The sequence below is a fragment of the Heloderma suspectum genome, chromosome 2, assembly GCF_057233095.1.
Source record: "Heloderma suspectum isolate Gila_16-S chromosome 2, 16-S_ref, whole genome shotgun sequence".
NCBI lineage: Eukaryota > Metazoa > Chordata > Lepidosauria > Squamata > Helodermatidae > Heloderma > Heloderma suspectum.
Window position 1 is genome coordinate 173,226,435 of NC_139459.1, and position 15,896 is coordinate 173,242,330.

Consider the following 15,896-nt stretch of genomic DNA (forward strand, 5'->3'; position numbering starts at 1 on the left):
AGCAGAACGAGAAGCCTTTTGCTGGGCTACTTGGGCATCAGGGCCAGTCTCTGTCCTGCTGGTCTGCCTCTTTCCCCTCTCTCCTGTTTGACCTAATAAGGACTCTTTTCACCCTCAGGTCTACCAGTTCTTCAGCTGCCTCCCAGAGGACAAAGTCCCCTATGTCAATAGCCCTGGAGAACGATACCGCATACGCCAGCTGCTGCACCAGCTTCCCCCGCACGACAGTGAGGTGAGGTGAATTTTATTATTATATACAGAAGAGGAACAGGGGAGGGGGATTCCTTAAAGAGTTTATTCCCTAGTGACAGATGTTTTGTACGAAGTTCTATACTTGAGCAGGGTGGCCTGATGCAAAGGGGGACAGGGCTTCCAAACCTTTAACCCCTGTGGAGAAGAGGGCATTTCAGAAGATAAAACTTGTCATTCGCTGTTCTACACAGCTATTTAAGGTGCAGGAGCCCTGTTCTCTTTTCCGTCTGACCAGTGGCCACCCTAGCACGGTGGGGCAGTGTTGGCAGTGCAGAAGGGAATGCAGAGGATGCTGTAACCTGCAGATCCTGTGCTGTGCCACTGAAAATCCTGGGCCACCCCTGCTCAAAATTTTACAGTTGGAATAAATGAAGCAAATCCATTTTTTGCTCCAGCAATTTGTTCAATCAGTGAAGCAATACTTATGTTTTTCTTGTTTTTGATAAGTGTGCTCAGTTTCCATGGTTTATTCAGAACCTGGAGAATTTGTAACCTTTGTTTTTTATATTGTGGTGTGGGGAAATGGGGTACTCCAGATGTGTAGATGTGTGAGGGTGTGAAAGAGGGACACACAGTCATGTGAGTGGTGCCAGATATGCCTCTGACAAGCTCCATCTTGTGTGAAGGTTCTAATCGAGGCCCTGTTCTCTGGCCTGTTAGCTTTGTAAATACAGGCACTAATGAGAGGGCCTTTTCGGTGCTGGTTCCTCTGTTGTGTTATTTCCTCCCTGGGGAGATTAGACAGGCTCCCTTTCTCCCTGATTTTTAGATGGGTTTTGAAAACTTTTCATCAGACAGGCATTTGATGTGTGTATAGTTGATATATATTCTGCTTTATTGCTGCTTTGCTACTTTATCGTTCGTAGCTTTATAATGATTTTAGCATTTTTATTAATACTTTTGAGTTTGTACACCACTTTGAGGGCGTTTTATGTAGAAAAGTGGGATGGAGATGAAAATGAGAAAAAACCAAGCAAAGCACCATTCTGCCTGATCAGGATCTGGCCTCTTTCATTCACACTTTGTAAACTCAAAGGCAGCGGTATCCTCTAATGTGGGGCTGCCCTTGATGACCTCCTGGAAGTTTCGGTACAGTGCCCTGCTTCCTGGCAGGGGAGGGTTGCTGAGAGTTCATCAGTCAGTGCTCGGTGTCTGCATTAGCTTCCCATGACTTTCAGGACACAATTTTCCACGCTAGCTTTGATTTAGAAAGCCCTTGGGGGCTTGGGGCCTCCATACCTCAGAAACTGCCTTCTCATTCATCACAGCCTTTCAGATCTCCTTGATGGTCACCTTCCAGGTGCTGTGTTTGAACAGCAAGGGCACATATAGAGAGGTGTCCTTGCTGGCTGCCGTACAACTATAGAAAACATCCCTAGAGGTTGGTCCAAATCCAAGCCTGAATGCCATCTAGAGGAATTTTGCTGAAGGCTTTCCTGACTATCCCAAGGTTATTAATGGCAAAGAAGAGCCTTATGAGCATACAGGCCTTTCTTCTTAACGCTCTACATCAGCTTTCACCAGCTTGGTGCCCTCCAACTACAACTGGATCATCCCCCAGTCAGTAGGCTGAGTGCGTACAGCCCACTTTCCCCTCACACATTGGGATAGGAAGTATTTGCCTGCACATAGCTGTTGATTTCAAATTTCTTCAACTAGCCTTACTGCCTTTTGATCCCAGCCCATCTTCCCCAAGCCACCATCAGTTTGGCAGGTGGGTGCGTAAGTAGCAGCAGGATAAGGACATAAGAAGAGCCGTGCTGGATCAGACCAAAGGTTCATCTAATCCAGCATTCTGGTCACACCGTGGCCAATCAGCTACCCACGGGAAACCCACAAACAGGACATGAGTGCAACAGCACCCTCCCGCCCATGTTCCCCAGCAACTGGTGGACATTGCCATACTGACTCTGACACTGGAGATAGCGTATAGCCATCAGGACTAGTAGCCACTGATAGCCTTCTCCTCCAGGAATTTGTCTAACCCCCTTTTAAAGCCATCCAAATGGGTGGCCATCACTATGTCTTGTGGTAGCAAATTCCATAGTTTAACTATGCGCTGTGTGAAGAAGTCCATCCTTTAGTGTGTCCTGAATCTCCCACCAATCAGCTTCATGGGATGACTCCATTGGGTCCTAGTATTATGAAACAGGGACAAAAATGTCTCCCTATCCACATTCTCCACACCTTGCATAATTTTGTACACTCTGTGTGGACTTCTACATGCAGGACTCAGTGGTTCAGGGCAGATAGGTATTTTAGCAAGACGGCTACCCCTTTCCCCTAGTCTTGGTTGCACACCACTTTCTTTCCTGGCAAAAAAGGACCTAGCTGGCCGGTGCAAGCATTGCCATGAAAGGCAGGGAAGTGGGCAACTCCTTGCTTCAGCTGCTGCTTGCAGAGTTCCTGATCAAGGGGTCTTGGGGATAGAGAGAGCAGCCCTGACCGCTCTTGTTTCCTCGCCTGCATCCCAGCACCTCCCCTCTAAGCATCTTGCAACCTCCCAGGGAGTCTGAGACACAGTTTGGAATTGAAGGGGTTACAATAGTTGCTGCCATCAGAATTGGCCGAGATGGTGTGTTGCTTGGTTGGGTTCTTTGCTGACTCACCTGCTACATGTGTGTTGTGTCTTCTTGTCTTCAGCTTGTCTTTAGTCTGCAATCGCCTCCCGCATTCACAGAATGTTATGGTGGGTCCTGACAATTTGTAGCCCTCTTGTGAGTTTTCTCACTGCTTCTGCCATCATCTCTTCTTACCAGAGAGAATCCATTAAGGAGAGAAAGACGGAATAGCTGCACAATGTCTTTGGATGGGTGGTGCTAGGAGTTGTCTTTCTGGAAGCACTCGTAGATAGGGGGCTAGGAGCTGTGCAGGGCACCAGAACCCAGTCCCTGCGTTTGGAGCTTTCATTGGGCATTTCCTGTATGCTCTCAATAAGGGCTAGAAACTGGCTATTTTTTAAAAAGAAAATTAAAGTCCTCAGGACACTGAATGCGGCTCGAGATACCAGTTTCTACACTTGCACAAGACTGAACTCCTGGTCCTGACAAGAAAGAAGAGAGAGAGACAGAAAGAAGATCGGTTGGCGGTGGGGTCCTCCGCTTCACACTGTAATCACATTGGAGGCTCCAGTGCCTAATACCTTTGCTCGCTCCTTTCAGAATGTTGTTATATGTTGCTCCCAGGGGCTAGATTAATCATTAGGCTAAGTGCTCTCTAGAGAAGAGGCACAGTCTGATGCACTTTTCTGATTACTCCCCAGTGTAGGAAGTGTAAGCTGCTTCTCTCTCTGGGCTCCCTGAACATTCTCTGTCCCTCAGGGCAGGGGAGCTGATATGTCAGGCCTGCACAACCCAGGATCAACATGCCAATAGCAAAACTCTTTTCCCACACTTGTGGGGAAGGGCTGATCAGTGGTGTGGATACAGGCAGATGCTGCATAGCAACCAACAAGCGACTAAAAATGTAAAATGGTCTTTGTGCAGGTTTTTATTTATTTCATTTATTTAAATCCTGGGTTGGATCCAGACTTAGCCATACTTAGAGTAGAGCCACTGAAACCAGTGAAATTTAAGCTAATCATGACTAGCTTAAGTTCTGTCTATTTCCATGGGTCTGTTCTAAGGATGACTAGTTCTGGATCCAACCCTCTGCCTTTTGGCCCAGCAGAGGACTGGGCCTTGACCAGGGCACCCTTGATAGATGATGATGTGTTGGCTGGCTGGTTGAAGTTTTAGTGATCTAGTGATAACTAAAACACCAACCACTGGCCTGGCGCAAACTGGCATTACTTGCTTGAGTTGTCCTCTGGACCTAGTGATCCACAGACAGTGCAATTATTCTCTACCCAGGGCCACAGAACCCTTTTTCTATTCAGGGCAGCGTTCCCTTGGGGCAATCTGTTGAGAGCTGCATACTGCTGGTGGACAAGGAATGGCCAGTCCTTTTCTTTCTTTCTTTCTTTCTTTCTTTCTTTCTTTCTTTCTTTCTTTCTTTCTTTCTTTCTCCCCCCCTCCCCCCCCCTCCCCCCCTCCCCCCCCTGTTCTTATCTCTCATTCTGCCACCCCCTTTTCTCCCTCTGTCTTTCTCGTTCTGCCACCCCCTTTTCTCCCTCTGTCTTTCTCTCTTGTTCTGCCACCTGCTTTTCTCCCTCTGTCTTTCTCTTTTGTTCTGCCACTCCCTTTTCTCCCTCTGTCTTTCTCTCTCATTCTGCCACCCCCTTTCTTCCTCTCTTTCTCTCTCTTGTTCTGCCACCCCCTTTCTTCCTCTCTTTCTCGCTCTCATTCTGCCACCCCCTTTTCTCCCTCTGTCTTTCTCGTTCTGCTGCCCCCTTTCCTCCCCCTGTCTTTCTCTCTTGTTCTGTCACCCCCTTTCTTCCTCTCTCTTGTTCTGCCACCCCCTTTTCTCCCTCTGTCTTTCTCCCTCTTCCTGCTACCCCTTTTCTCCTTTCTGTCTTTCTCCTTCTTCCTCTCCATCCAGCAGGCTATCAGGGAAGGGATGGATTGCTCTTGCCAGAAATTTGAACTGATTGCTTGCTGAGGGCTTCTGAAATTACGCTGGGAGCCGCAGGTTGCCTGCCTCTGCCATAGGCTGTTGTGTGGTGTTGGGCTGGCCTTGCCTAGTGAGTGGATGGTTCTTTGTTCCAACAGGGGGCTGATTCTTCTCCCCACCCCGCCAACGCACATGGCAAATTCTAGGATTTCAGTACAGCACATAGAAATAGAAAAAAAGGTTAGCTTGAACTTCTGGTAAGAAAGCCACCACTGGCCATGATTCCCTTTGGGTGCAGAATAGCATTGCTCTGTACATTGCATTGAAAACTCAGTGGCTGTGAATATTTTTTCCCCAAAACAAAAGAAAAAAGGGAGCTGAAGGGCTACAGAGTACTCTATAGCCGCTAACAAACTAAATTTAAAACAAACTAAATGTGATTGTGGTAGCAGTGTGGAATGGTGGGCAATTTACAATTAAAAAATATATATTGGGGTGTCTGCCTGAGTGGGGGTCCAGGAAGAGAACATGCCCCCTGGCCTAAATTGACAAACAGGTGGTCCCCAAATGGGGGATGAGATTGGCGGGGGCGGTTCACACGCACTGATAGGGCCTTGCAAGTAGGAACTGTGCAGTCAGGACTGTGCAGGAGGAAGGAGGGACTTGGTTCCTACAAATTGGGTCACAAAGACAATGGCTTTTGAGGCATGTGAGGCCCCAGAATTGCCCTCAGTTGAGCTGTGTGCCCATAATGCCTTGCAAATTCTTCGTGGGGCCCTTCTCAGAAGCAAAAGTAACCCAACTGGAAAATGCACACAGAGATTGGGCAGGGGGGCTGGGAGAGTTTCTGTGCCAGGCGGGATTGAAACAGATTAGGGCTGTTGACCTCCTAAAGAAGACTGTGGGGGAAGGATCAGATAAAGATCCCGATTAGTGTGGAGAAACCAGCTGTGGGGCTGCAATTTATCCTTCCTTGAAATGAGAGCCAGAAGATGCCTGGTGAAATTAACAGTCAACTGGGCATGCTGGAAATGAGGGTGGTGCTTTCCCCGTATGGGGCACGGTGAAACTGTGGAGCCTGTCGCCAGAAGATGTTGTGAAGGCAGGGTAGCGTCAGAGTCTCTGCTCGGGAGGAGCACGGTCTGCAGGTGCAGGGTAAACAAAGCCAGGCTGCTGTTCCAGGGGTGTGCCTTGTTCTGGGGCAATCATTGCACAGTGCTGGCTAGAGCCAAGCTGAGTATTTGGTGGGTTTCCCAAAGCGGGGAAAAACAAGTGAGGCAGGGGGAGGTGGCAAGGCAGGCATTTGATGTGAACTGCAGTGGGTGGGAGTCATTTGGGCCAAACAAAGAACTGTGGCGGTAGTACTCTTCGGATTATCACAGAAGGAGAATAAAGTGGGCGTGGATATTTTGGGGCAGGTATCCTCTTCTGCAATTGCATTGTAAAGCGTGGTAATGGGTGCACGCTTCGCCCAAAGCAGTTTGTATGTTATTGTCTCGTGTTTCCTTAAAAGTAGGGTTTAGTCCTTTGGCTGAGAGTGTGGGCTTGAAAGTGTTCCGAGAGGCATCTCGAAATGGTGCCGATAGAGTGAGGACAGGCTTTTGTCACCCCCCCCTGCAGTGACGTTCATAGGCACCCTTAGATACACTACAATAAGATTGCAGCCTCCTTGGGGCGGGGGCCTGGCCTTTTCTGCTACTCCCTAAATTAGCATGCTACATTGGTGATGCTTTGTAAAAAATAAAAGAGACCATTGTGTTGTTGTTGGTGAGGGGGAAACTGCATTTCCCCAGCTACTCGGGATTGCACGTCTTATGCCCTCCACCATCACTGCTTGTAATGGTGGAAAGGACACCACATCACCAGGCTCCCCTGCAACAAATTTGAGTAATGATGCTGCATTCCATGTTTTAAACTGCAGTCTGGAAAGACCTTCAGATTTGCATTAGATGGATGTCTCTCTCTCACCTCCTCCAACATGCTGTGTGATTTTCTCCCTAACAGGGCAACGATTTTGTCTTTTGCACAGTTTCAGCTTCTCTGAGGGTAGTGTCTAGCTGCAGGGTTGTATGGCTCTGTTCCTTCTCTTTCCTTTGATCTGTCTGTCCCAGGCCTGGGGCCTAAGTGAGAGTTATCCAGCTGAGTCCTCTTTTTGGTTTGATTTAATTACACTAGAGGAAGCTTGGAACATTCCCCCCACCTTGGGGGTGGGGGAAATGCCTTTGGCAACATCCACTGCATGCCCCTGGAACAGAAACAGCCACCCTGCCCCAGAGGCGTCTGTACAAGAAATCAAGACGTCCTGCTTTTGGCCTTTCTTGACTGACTCGTCTCATCACTGCCTCCCCTGCTCCCCTCAAATCTTTGTCCAGGCTCAGTACTGCAGCTCCCTGGAAGAGGAAGAGGCAAAAGAGCTGAAGTTATTCTCGCAGCAGCGGAAGAGGGAGAATCTTGGCCGTGGGACTGTCCGGCTCTTCCCGGTCACCATAACTGGCGCCATTTGTGAGCAGGTACTTCGGGCCTCCTTCTGTTTCCTGTCAGTGCCAAAACCATTTGAGAAGAGTGGATTTGAGAATGGTTGGGAGGCAAAGTCTCATTGCCAAGCTAGACATTTGGCAGAAGACCCGAGTTTTGGAACCCAGTTTTTCTGCTGAACATCTAACAAGTAGCGATGGGGAGGGCGAGATTTGGAGGGGAGAAGTAGCAGGTGGGAGAAAGGTGCTTAACCCTTCCCCTTCTTGCCACTTCTGCCCTCTCCTCCATTACTCTGGCTGTCTTTCCCCAGCTGGGGCTCATGGACATGTGGTTGCTAAGGCTGAGGGGACAGCAGGGTAGAAGAGGTCACCTCCAAATTGTGGCCTCCTTCCCTCTTGCCACTTCCTAGGTGTGTGTGTGTGTTTGTGTGTGTGAGACACATTCCCAAAGACAAGTTTTCCACCAAACATCTAGTTTGGCCCTTACAACAGTAGATTCTTCAGGTTCAGCCCAGGGTTTAAATGGTGGAGTGCAGAAGCCCTTACAAATTTCCCATGGCTTCTTAAATTTGCAGTGCTAGACCTTGACTGGAATCTAGAAGTTGATATCTTACCAGCTGGGCTCCATAACCGAATCCCAACTTTAGCCCCTAGTTTGGTTGTGTGGCTGCTGCTGAAAAGCCTCTCCTGGTGCTCAGGATGCGCATCTCAGCAGTAACTCACGCAAGCGCTACTGAGTTGGTTCGCTTGAGTCATGTAGTCACTGCCCAGGCTAGCTGTGCTGGTGCCATAGAGAGCCCTGCGAAAGCGGGCCGTGCACGAGTTCCTGTTGGGATGCTGAGGTTGTTTCATTGTTCAGCCAGGGTTGTGATTGGTTGGCAAGGCTTTTCAGGGTGATTCCAGGACACGCCCTTGCTTCCCATTTCAGGTCATTCACAGGGCATTGTCTGCTGATAAGGAACTCCGTTCTCCACCCATCTCTGCTGTTGTTGACATAGCTCTGATTCATACAAGAGCCTGTGAGCAAGACTCCCTGTGGAGAGCATCTTCTGGATGACTGTAGCAGCAAGCATTTCTGACAGCCATTACAGCCACTACTTGTAGAGAGCCTCCTTCCAGCCCTCTCTTACAGCTGTTGCTACTTGCTTGCTTGTTCGCCTTTCCCCAGCAGCTCCTGGCTTATTTATTTGTTTAATTTGTATACTGCCCAACTGAGAAATGCCCTTAGTGCGGTTTACGATCATAAGACCAAGCAACAAGAAAATAACCAAAAATTCTTATTCTTATTAATAATAATAATAATAATAATAATAATAATAATAATAATAATAATACAGCAATAAAAGTATCAAAAGAATATCATATTAAACATTCAAAACATTAAAAGGTATTAAGAACATTTAGGAACCAGCAGTAGAATTGATCAAGCAACAGATTAAAGATTCAATGTCTGCTTGAAGAGGAAGATTAACCTGGTGTCTAAATGGATACAGTGAAGATGCCAGGTGGATCTCCCAGGGAAGGGCATTCCACAGATGGGAGGCTGCTACAAAGAAGGCTCTTTCCCTGGTAGCCACCTGTGACACCCAGGGAAGAGCCATTTGTTCCTGCCCAATTGTTAAGATGATCTTAACAATTGGGCAGGAACGTATGGGAGAAGGCACTCCTTCTGGTAGATTGGTCCTAAGCCGTTCAGGGCTTTAAAGGTCAGCACCAACAATTTGAATCGGGTTTGGAAGTTGACTGGCAACCACTGTACTTGACGCAGCACTGGAGTAATATATTCAAAACAGCCAGTCCTAGTAAGCAGCATCGCTGTTCTGTTCACTAACTGAAATTTCTGGACCATCTTCAGGGGTAGCCCCATGTTGCAGTGATCCAGTCTGGGTATTACCAGTGCATGAATATCTGTAGCCAGGCTATCTCTGTCCAGGTAGGGTTTTACCTGGTATGTTACTGGCCCAAAGCTGATATCAGGCACTTTGTGCCACAGAAGGCACTTGGGCCTCAAGTGACAGAGCTGGATCTGTGAGTACCCCCAGGCTACAAACTAGCTCCTTCTGGGGAGTGGAGACCCATTTAGAGCAGGCTGAATGCCACTTAACTGGGCAGATGTACCACCTACTAACAGAACCTCCATCTTGTCTGGATTGAGTCTCAGTTTACTGGCCCTCATCCAGCCCTTTACCAAGTCCAAGCACCGGTTAAGGATAATCTGCTGAAAGAAGGGCAAGTGGGCTGGTGATGGTGAAAAGAGGACTCTCTGCAGGGGACTGTAGCAGCTGTCAGCACTACTAGCTGCTACAGTCACCCGGAGGCTCTGTGCTTCATTGAGTCTCATTTACAGGCTCCTGTGTGACCTGGGGCTATAGCACTTATCCCAAGACATGAGTGGTGAGTCAGGAAACTAATTCTGTCTCCGGAACTTAACCTGATCAAAGGCTGGAGAAGAGTTTCACTTGCTAAAAAAAAGTTAGAGCGCAAGCCCACCTGGAAATCACACTCTTTGACCTAGAAGGACTGTTCTCCTTATTCCAAATGTGCCCGGCTAGTTGAGGTTACTCACTGGGGAGGGAAAGACATTTTGCACAGGATCACTCCTGTTGTTTACATATTCCAAGTTTGAGCCCTGGCAGCATTGACGAGATTTCCTGGGGGCTAAAGCCCTGGTGATCCCCAGTGCTAGTTAACAGATTATACCCAAAGGAATGCATCGCTTGACAGAAAAAGGTCCCTCATCCCTGCCTTAAGGTCACCTTATGTGTTGGTAGCTGAGGACCAAACTACATGTGAGATTATTCACGCTTTCTTTTTTTTAAAGTGTGCTTAAATCGGCCACTTCATTTTGAAGAACAAGAAACGATGGGGCTTCAATCTAGATGCTCCGGATTGGACCCTTTGTGCCAGTTTCTTGCTGAAAAATCACCTCCTCCCTGGCAGTTTGCAGTGAGCAGCACTTTGGGGGGCAAACCACAGCTGGGAATCACCCTGCCTTCATTCACTGAATTTTACGCGGGGTCCAGATGGGATTGTCTTCCATTTGCAATTCTCCCATGTCCTCCTCCTGCAGAAAATCCATTAAGGAGAAAAAGACAGAATGGCTGCACAGCGCCTTTTGAATGGTAGCACGAGGAGCCTTCCATCTGGAAGCACCCACTGAATTATCCGTGGCTTCTGGGATCTGTAGCCTTCTGAGACATCCGGAAGGGTGGTCTCTCAACACTGGGAATAGGATATGTGTGGGCCATGAGTTACACACCTGTATGGAGTCTTGGATTCTGGCTCCAGGTTGAGAGCAGAGTTTGGGAAAGGACCTGTGCTTCAGCTGCCGTGTGTCTCTTCTGCTCATGGCATCCTCGTTGCCAGCAATGTTAGACCGTCCTGGGCTGGCTCTGCCTTGCTCATCTGACAGGATTAAGAGCTAGGGTTGCCGCAGAAGCTAGGTCAGGATTGGACCCAGTGTTTCTGGGTGGACCAAGACTGCCAGGGCAGGCTACATTAGAGAAATGAATATGTTGGTGGAGCAACAGCGACATCTAGTGCCCAGGTGTGGTAGCTCGGCTTCTCTTGGCTTCCATCTATATGCCTCCCCCAAAAACGCACCACCACACAACCAAATCCCATCTATCTGTTCTCTTCTTCTCTTCTTTATTTAAAATGTGTCGATTTGCCAACTATATACAGAAACAAAGAGCAGCCACAGCGTGGTCATTTCAGAGTGCGCTCACCCTCTTAAACTGCCTGGGGAAACCAGTCGGTTTTTATGAGCAGCCTGAGTAGTGGGACGGCTGGCGTCAGGGCTTCTTGTAGGGAGGGCATTCCTTCCACAGTTGGGGTGTCAGTCCCCTCTGGAGAAGACCCAAGGCACGAGCGGCGCAGCATCTAATTTGCTGAAAAGAAAGGACCTGGAGCTAGGCCCTCCCCTGGAGGCCTTGGGTCTGGCCAGAATTATGTGGAGAGGAAGCTGCTGCCTCAGCTTAAGGCCCGGCCTGCCTCAGCGCACTCCAGGCAAAAATCAGCCCTGTGAAATAAGCCGAGGCACAGACGGGGGCCCGGCCGGCTCACAAATTCTTCTGCGACCCACTTGGTTAAGGAAGCAGGTAGCGGCATTCTGCTTCCTTGGCACAGGGGCCAGGGGCTGGGGCCAGCATAATGTACTGCCCTCATGTAGCAGAAGCCCATTATCGCCTGGCTGCTGTGAGGAGCTGTGCTCCTGTTGCTGCTTTCGAAAAGGCCCCCAGTGACATGGGAAATGTGCGTGCTCCCTTGGTCGCTATGGGGAGTGCTCAGCCTCCCAAGGATTCAATAAGTAGAGATTTGGTAATTTATCATGGCCAATATTTTGGCTGATACATTCCAACCCATAAGGCCCCTCCTGTTAGTTGGTGGACTCTCCCCCTCCCCCCGTCTCTCCCTTATCTCTGTCTTTCCACCCACACACCATTTTGCCAGTTTCAACCTCAATTTGTACACAGTTGGCAGCCCTTCCCTTCACTACAGACCTCGAGGAATGTGTGAGCCAGGTGCTCTGTGACACAACTCCTGCTCTGCGAGGCCTTGCCGAGCTCACAAATTCTTGGCAGCAGAGGACCGACTGCAACGGCAGCTCGCTCCCTCCGCCACCAGGGTGTGAGCCAGGAGCACCCCTCCACCCTGCGCCTGGGTCAGGGTGGCTTCGCTTGTCCCTCACCTTCCCCCATAGATCCTACAATGTGGAAATGGTAACACTGCTCTAACTTCAGGGGCCGCTACACGCATTACTGAGCTAACGTATCCACGGTGCCTTGAAGACTTTGCAAAGCGCTCTAAGGGTTTTCTCCTCGTTCTTCTCCCCACAGTGCGGAAAGCAGATATGCGGTGGGGACATCGCGGTCTTTGCCAGCCGGGCCGGGCACGGGGCCTGCTGGCACCCACAGTGCTTCGTCTGCACCTCATGCCGGGAGCTCCTCGTCGACCTCATCTACTTCTACCAGGATGGCAAGATCTACTGCGGGCGGCACCACGCCGAGCGCCTCAAGCCGCGCTGTGAGGCCTGCGATGAGGTGAGGGCTTGGGCTGGGCGTCCTGAGTGCGGGGAGGAGGGGCTTGGACTTGTTTCCTCAAAGGGGGCGAGGAATGGGCTTTATTTCTATTGCATACCACAAGGTCGCGCGTAAGATGAAAATTTTTGCCACAGGGATCATTTCTGCCATTGGGATCAGTTGGGCACAAAATTGTGTTCTTCTCCAGCCTGACTGGGGGATTGTGGGAGTTGCAGTCCAACACATCTGGATGGCAACAGGTTGGGAAGGCTGCTTTGTAGTAGAGGTTGCTCAAATGTTCGTTGTGCTGAGTCAGGAAGCAAACAGCTTTGTGTTGGAAATGCATGTGGCGGGAGGGTGGGGGTGGGGGTGTGGGGGGGTTCTGATTGGCTTTTAACCTAAAAAAGGTCAGGATTCAGCCAGCTCCTGCAAGTGTGCACAGCTTCACAGCAAAGCCTCCCTGACCAAAGCGCTCCGTGGAGGACCGCTCCTCCGCCCATTGCTTTGGCAGGGGGCTGGCTGTGCTGCGCATTGGCTTCCTCCTGGTGGGGAAAGCAGCCTGAAGCTCATTGGGGAAGTAAGCAAGAGGAATCCTGTCCTGCTTCCTCCTCCAAGCCCCCGTAGGTAGCCTGGGGTCGGGGTTTACCCTACATTTGGCATCAGCTGAAGGGAAGGGCTGAGCCGCCCGAGATGTGCAGGGGGAACTTACGCTTTTACGATTCACGCATCTTCGTAGTTGTTGTTACTGCATCACTCTTTTTTGGGGCCGCTCTAATAGGAGCAGAGGGAAAGAGTGGGGGTTTAAGGCAGCCTTCCCCAACCTGGAGCCTTCCAGATGTTTTGGATTACAGCTCCCCATCAACCCCTCATGGCAAGGCCAGTTGTGGGGAATGATGGGAGTTGTGGCCCAACACATCCAGAAGGCACAAGGTTGGGGAAGGCTGGTTTAAAAGGTGGCCTGTGTCCAAAAGTACCTATCCAGAGCAAATTCTACACATTCAGCAAAGAACTCTCAGGTATAGCCTTCCTGGCACTGTACTTTATGAGCATGTGGTAACCGTTTGACATGTGATGTGGATGGGAGTTTTTAGATTGGTTTTTAGTTCTGCTCAGCTCCCCCCTGCCCCCACCACTTGTAAATGTTTGTCTTTCCCTCTGTGTGACTTGGCTTCTTGTTTGAGTTGCTCAGAGCTGTCTGTCCTGTAGCCCAGCGTTCCCCAGCCTGGTGCCCTCCAGATGTGTTGGACTACAACTCCCAGCATGCCTCAGCCAGCTATAGTGTTGTAGTCCAACACATCTGGAGGGCACCAGGCTGGAGACAGCTACTGTGATCTCTTCTATACCTTTATTCATGCCTAGTTTATGTGGGGTGATCAGTGGGTGGGGAGGTGGGGAGCTCTGTCTTATAGAACAATGGGTTACGATTCTGAGGTTGGATCCAGGATCTGCCTTCCGCAAGAGGAAGGGCTCTCCTCGCAGAATCTCCCTCTGCCCAACTTTTGGGAATCACACACACACACCGCAGCTCCCCCCATTCAGGAGGGTCTCTTGACGCTCTGTGTTGCTGCCATGGGAAGGAGGGGGTGGGGAAGTCCACTTCTGCAAGCGCAGTTGATCCAGCTTAAATCTGGATCCCACCCATCTTTCTTTGGGTTGCCTCCCTTCCACCGACTCATTTTTCCCTTCCCCCTGCCAGATTATCTTTGCAGACGAGTGCACGGAGGCCGAGGGTCGCCACTGGCACATGCGCCATTTCTGCTGCTTTGAGTGCGAGGAAGCGCTGGGCGGGCAACGCTACATCATGCGCCAGAGTCGCCCCTACTGCTGCTGCTGCTATGAGAGCCTCTATGCAGAGTACTGCGATGCCTGTGGGGAGCACATAGGTATGGAAATGCCGCGCCTGGGAGTTGGGAGGGACACTACCGTCCAAGCTTTGTGTGGACTGTGGATGGGAGAAGGTGCCTGGAGTCTTCCAAGGGCCCCAAGCCTTATCTTGAAAGGCCAGAGTGGTCTGGGAGCAGCTAATCCTATAGCAGTGGAGAAGCCAAAAAGATGTGGACCTGATTAGTGCTTTGCTGGGGAACCACTGGAAACCCCACGTAAGCCGCTCTGGGGGCCAGACTCCACCTTGCGTTAAATGCATGCCAAGAGCAGCTTTGGGGTGGCGTATTTTTCTCAAGACGACAGGACACATGGCAACAGGGTTTTAAAAGATTTTAAAGGTTTTAAAAACCACGCTCCTTGCTCACTGCTGTGCTGATCCTCATTTGGCCCACGTGTGGCTGCTTTTTCACACAATTAAGACAGGAAAAAATGCAATCAGATAATGTATATTTTGGCTTCTTTCTAAAGGAAAGGTAGGATAAGTATGACTCCCACACTCTGAATGAGATGTGGGCTGCACCCCATTTGCAAAAAAGAGAGTGTTCTTAATAGAGAGTGCTACTTAGCATTTAAAAAGTCAATGGCTCATCCACACGTAATACTAAGCCATGGTTTATATCAACCCTGTTTTGTTTCTTTATCCATGAATTGTCTTGCAAACAAGCTGGTTTGTTTTCCCTATTTCTGTTTTGTTTCTCTCTGGCCCATTTTGCCAGCCTTCAGAGTGGTTTGGTTTTGGTTGGCACCTCTGTTTCAGAGTGGGCCCCAGCACAAACAAGCCATGGATAAGCCATGGATCTGAGTTCAGACATCACAACAAGCCATGGTTTAAATAAGCCAGGTTTTGTAAGCAAACAAAATCTGTTTGTGGCTTCTGTTTGTGGTTTGTAGCTGGATAACAAATCACGGTTTGTTTGTGGGGATGGGTTCGGACATAACAGCACGCCAGCTTTCAGCAAACCACACCATGGCTTAGCGTTATGCGCGAATCAGGCTGATGTCTGTTCCTGGTGAGCAGCCACAGCCAGTTTGCACACATCAGCAAACAGGAGGAAAAAACTTCCAGTCCAGAAAGACATGATTCCCTGGGACATTATGCATAATGGATTTCCTGCATTGGCAAGGAGGTTGGAAACGGTGACCTTTGGATGTCCCTTCCAGCTCCATGTTTGTGTAAAATGAAGGGCTTGACTCTGGACTTGTCCTCTCCCTGCAGGCATTGACCAGGGCCAGATGACCTACGAGGGCCAGCACTGGCATGCCACGGATGCCTGCTTCAGCTGCTCCCGTTGCCACCAGCCCCTGCTAGGGAAGCCTTTCCTGCCCAAGCAGGGCCAGATCTTCTGTTCTCGGGCCTGCAGCCTGGGCGAAGACCCCAACGGCTCAGACTCCTGCGACTCAGCTTTCCAGAGTGCCCGTTCCCAGGACTCTCGGCGAGCCAGCTGGCAGCAGCGGCGGGTTCAGGCCCGGCGCTCGCCCACCTCCCACGTTGCCTGTTCCGTGTCCTTCGGGGGGCAGCCGGCACCTCCTAGCTCAGCCCCAAGGATCCGAAGGAGCTGGAGTGGACTGTCTGGAGCTGGGGAGGAGATGCCCACAGAAACGGAGGAGCTCTCGGATCCAGATAGCAACGGTTCAGGCTGTAGCAAGAGTTGCGAGGAGCCGGTGAAATGTACCTCGCGGGGGACCTCGACTTGCCCACCAGCAGCCGCTGACCAGGAGCCGGGAACAGGTGAGAGGGAGCCAAGGAGCATATGCCCATCACAAATGTGTGCTG

At 50.1% G+C, this 15,896-nt stretch overlaps 1 protein-coding gene across 5 annotated transcripts in view; it reads left to right on the forward strand.

The window, feature by feature from the left end:
• Nucleotides 1-15,896, forward strand: part of PRICKLE3 (prickle planar cell polarity protein 3) — a 33,331-nt gene that overhangs the window by 15,784 nt on the left and 1,651 nt on the right. For all 5 annotated transcript variants that reach the window (XM_084836131.1, XM_084836133.1, XM_084836130.1 and 2 more), the window contains 5 exons: nt 119-232; nt 7,116-7,253; nt 12,056-12,259; nt 13,935-14,121; nt 15,339-15,851. In XM_084836131.1, coding sequence (XP_084692257.1) covers nt 119-232; nt 7,116-7,253; nt 12,056-12,259; nt 13,935-14,121; nt 15,339-15,851 — 1,156 coding nt within the window. The remainder of the gene's footprint in view (nt 1-118; nt 233-7,115; nt 7,254-12,055; nt 12,260-13,934; nt 14,122-15,338; nt 15,852-15,896) is intronic.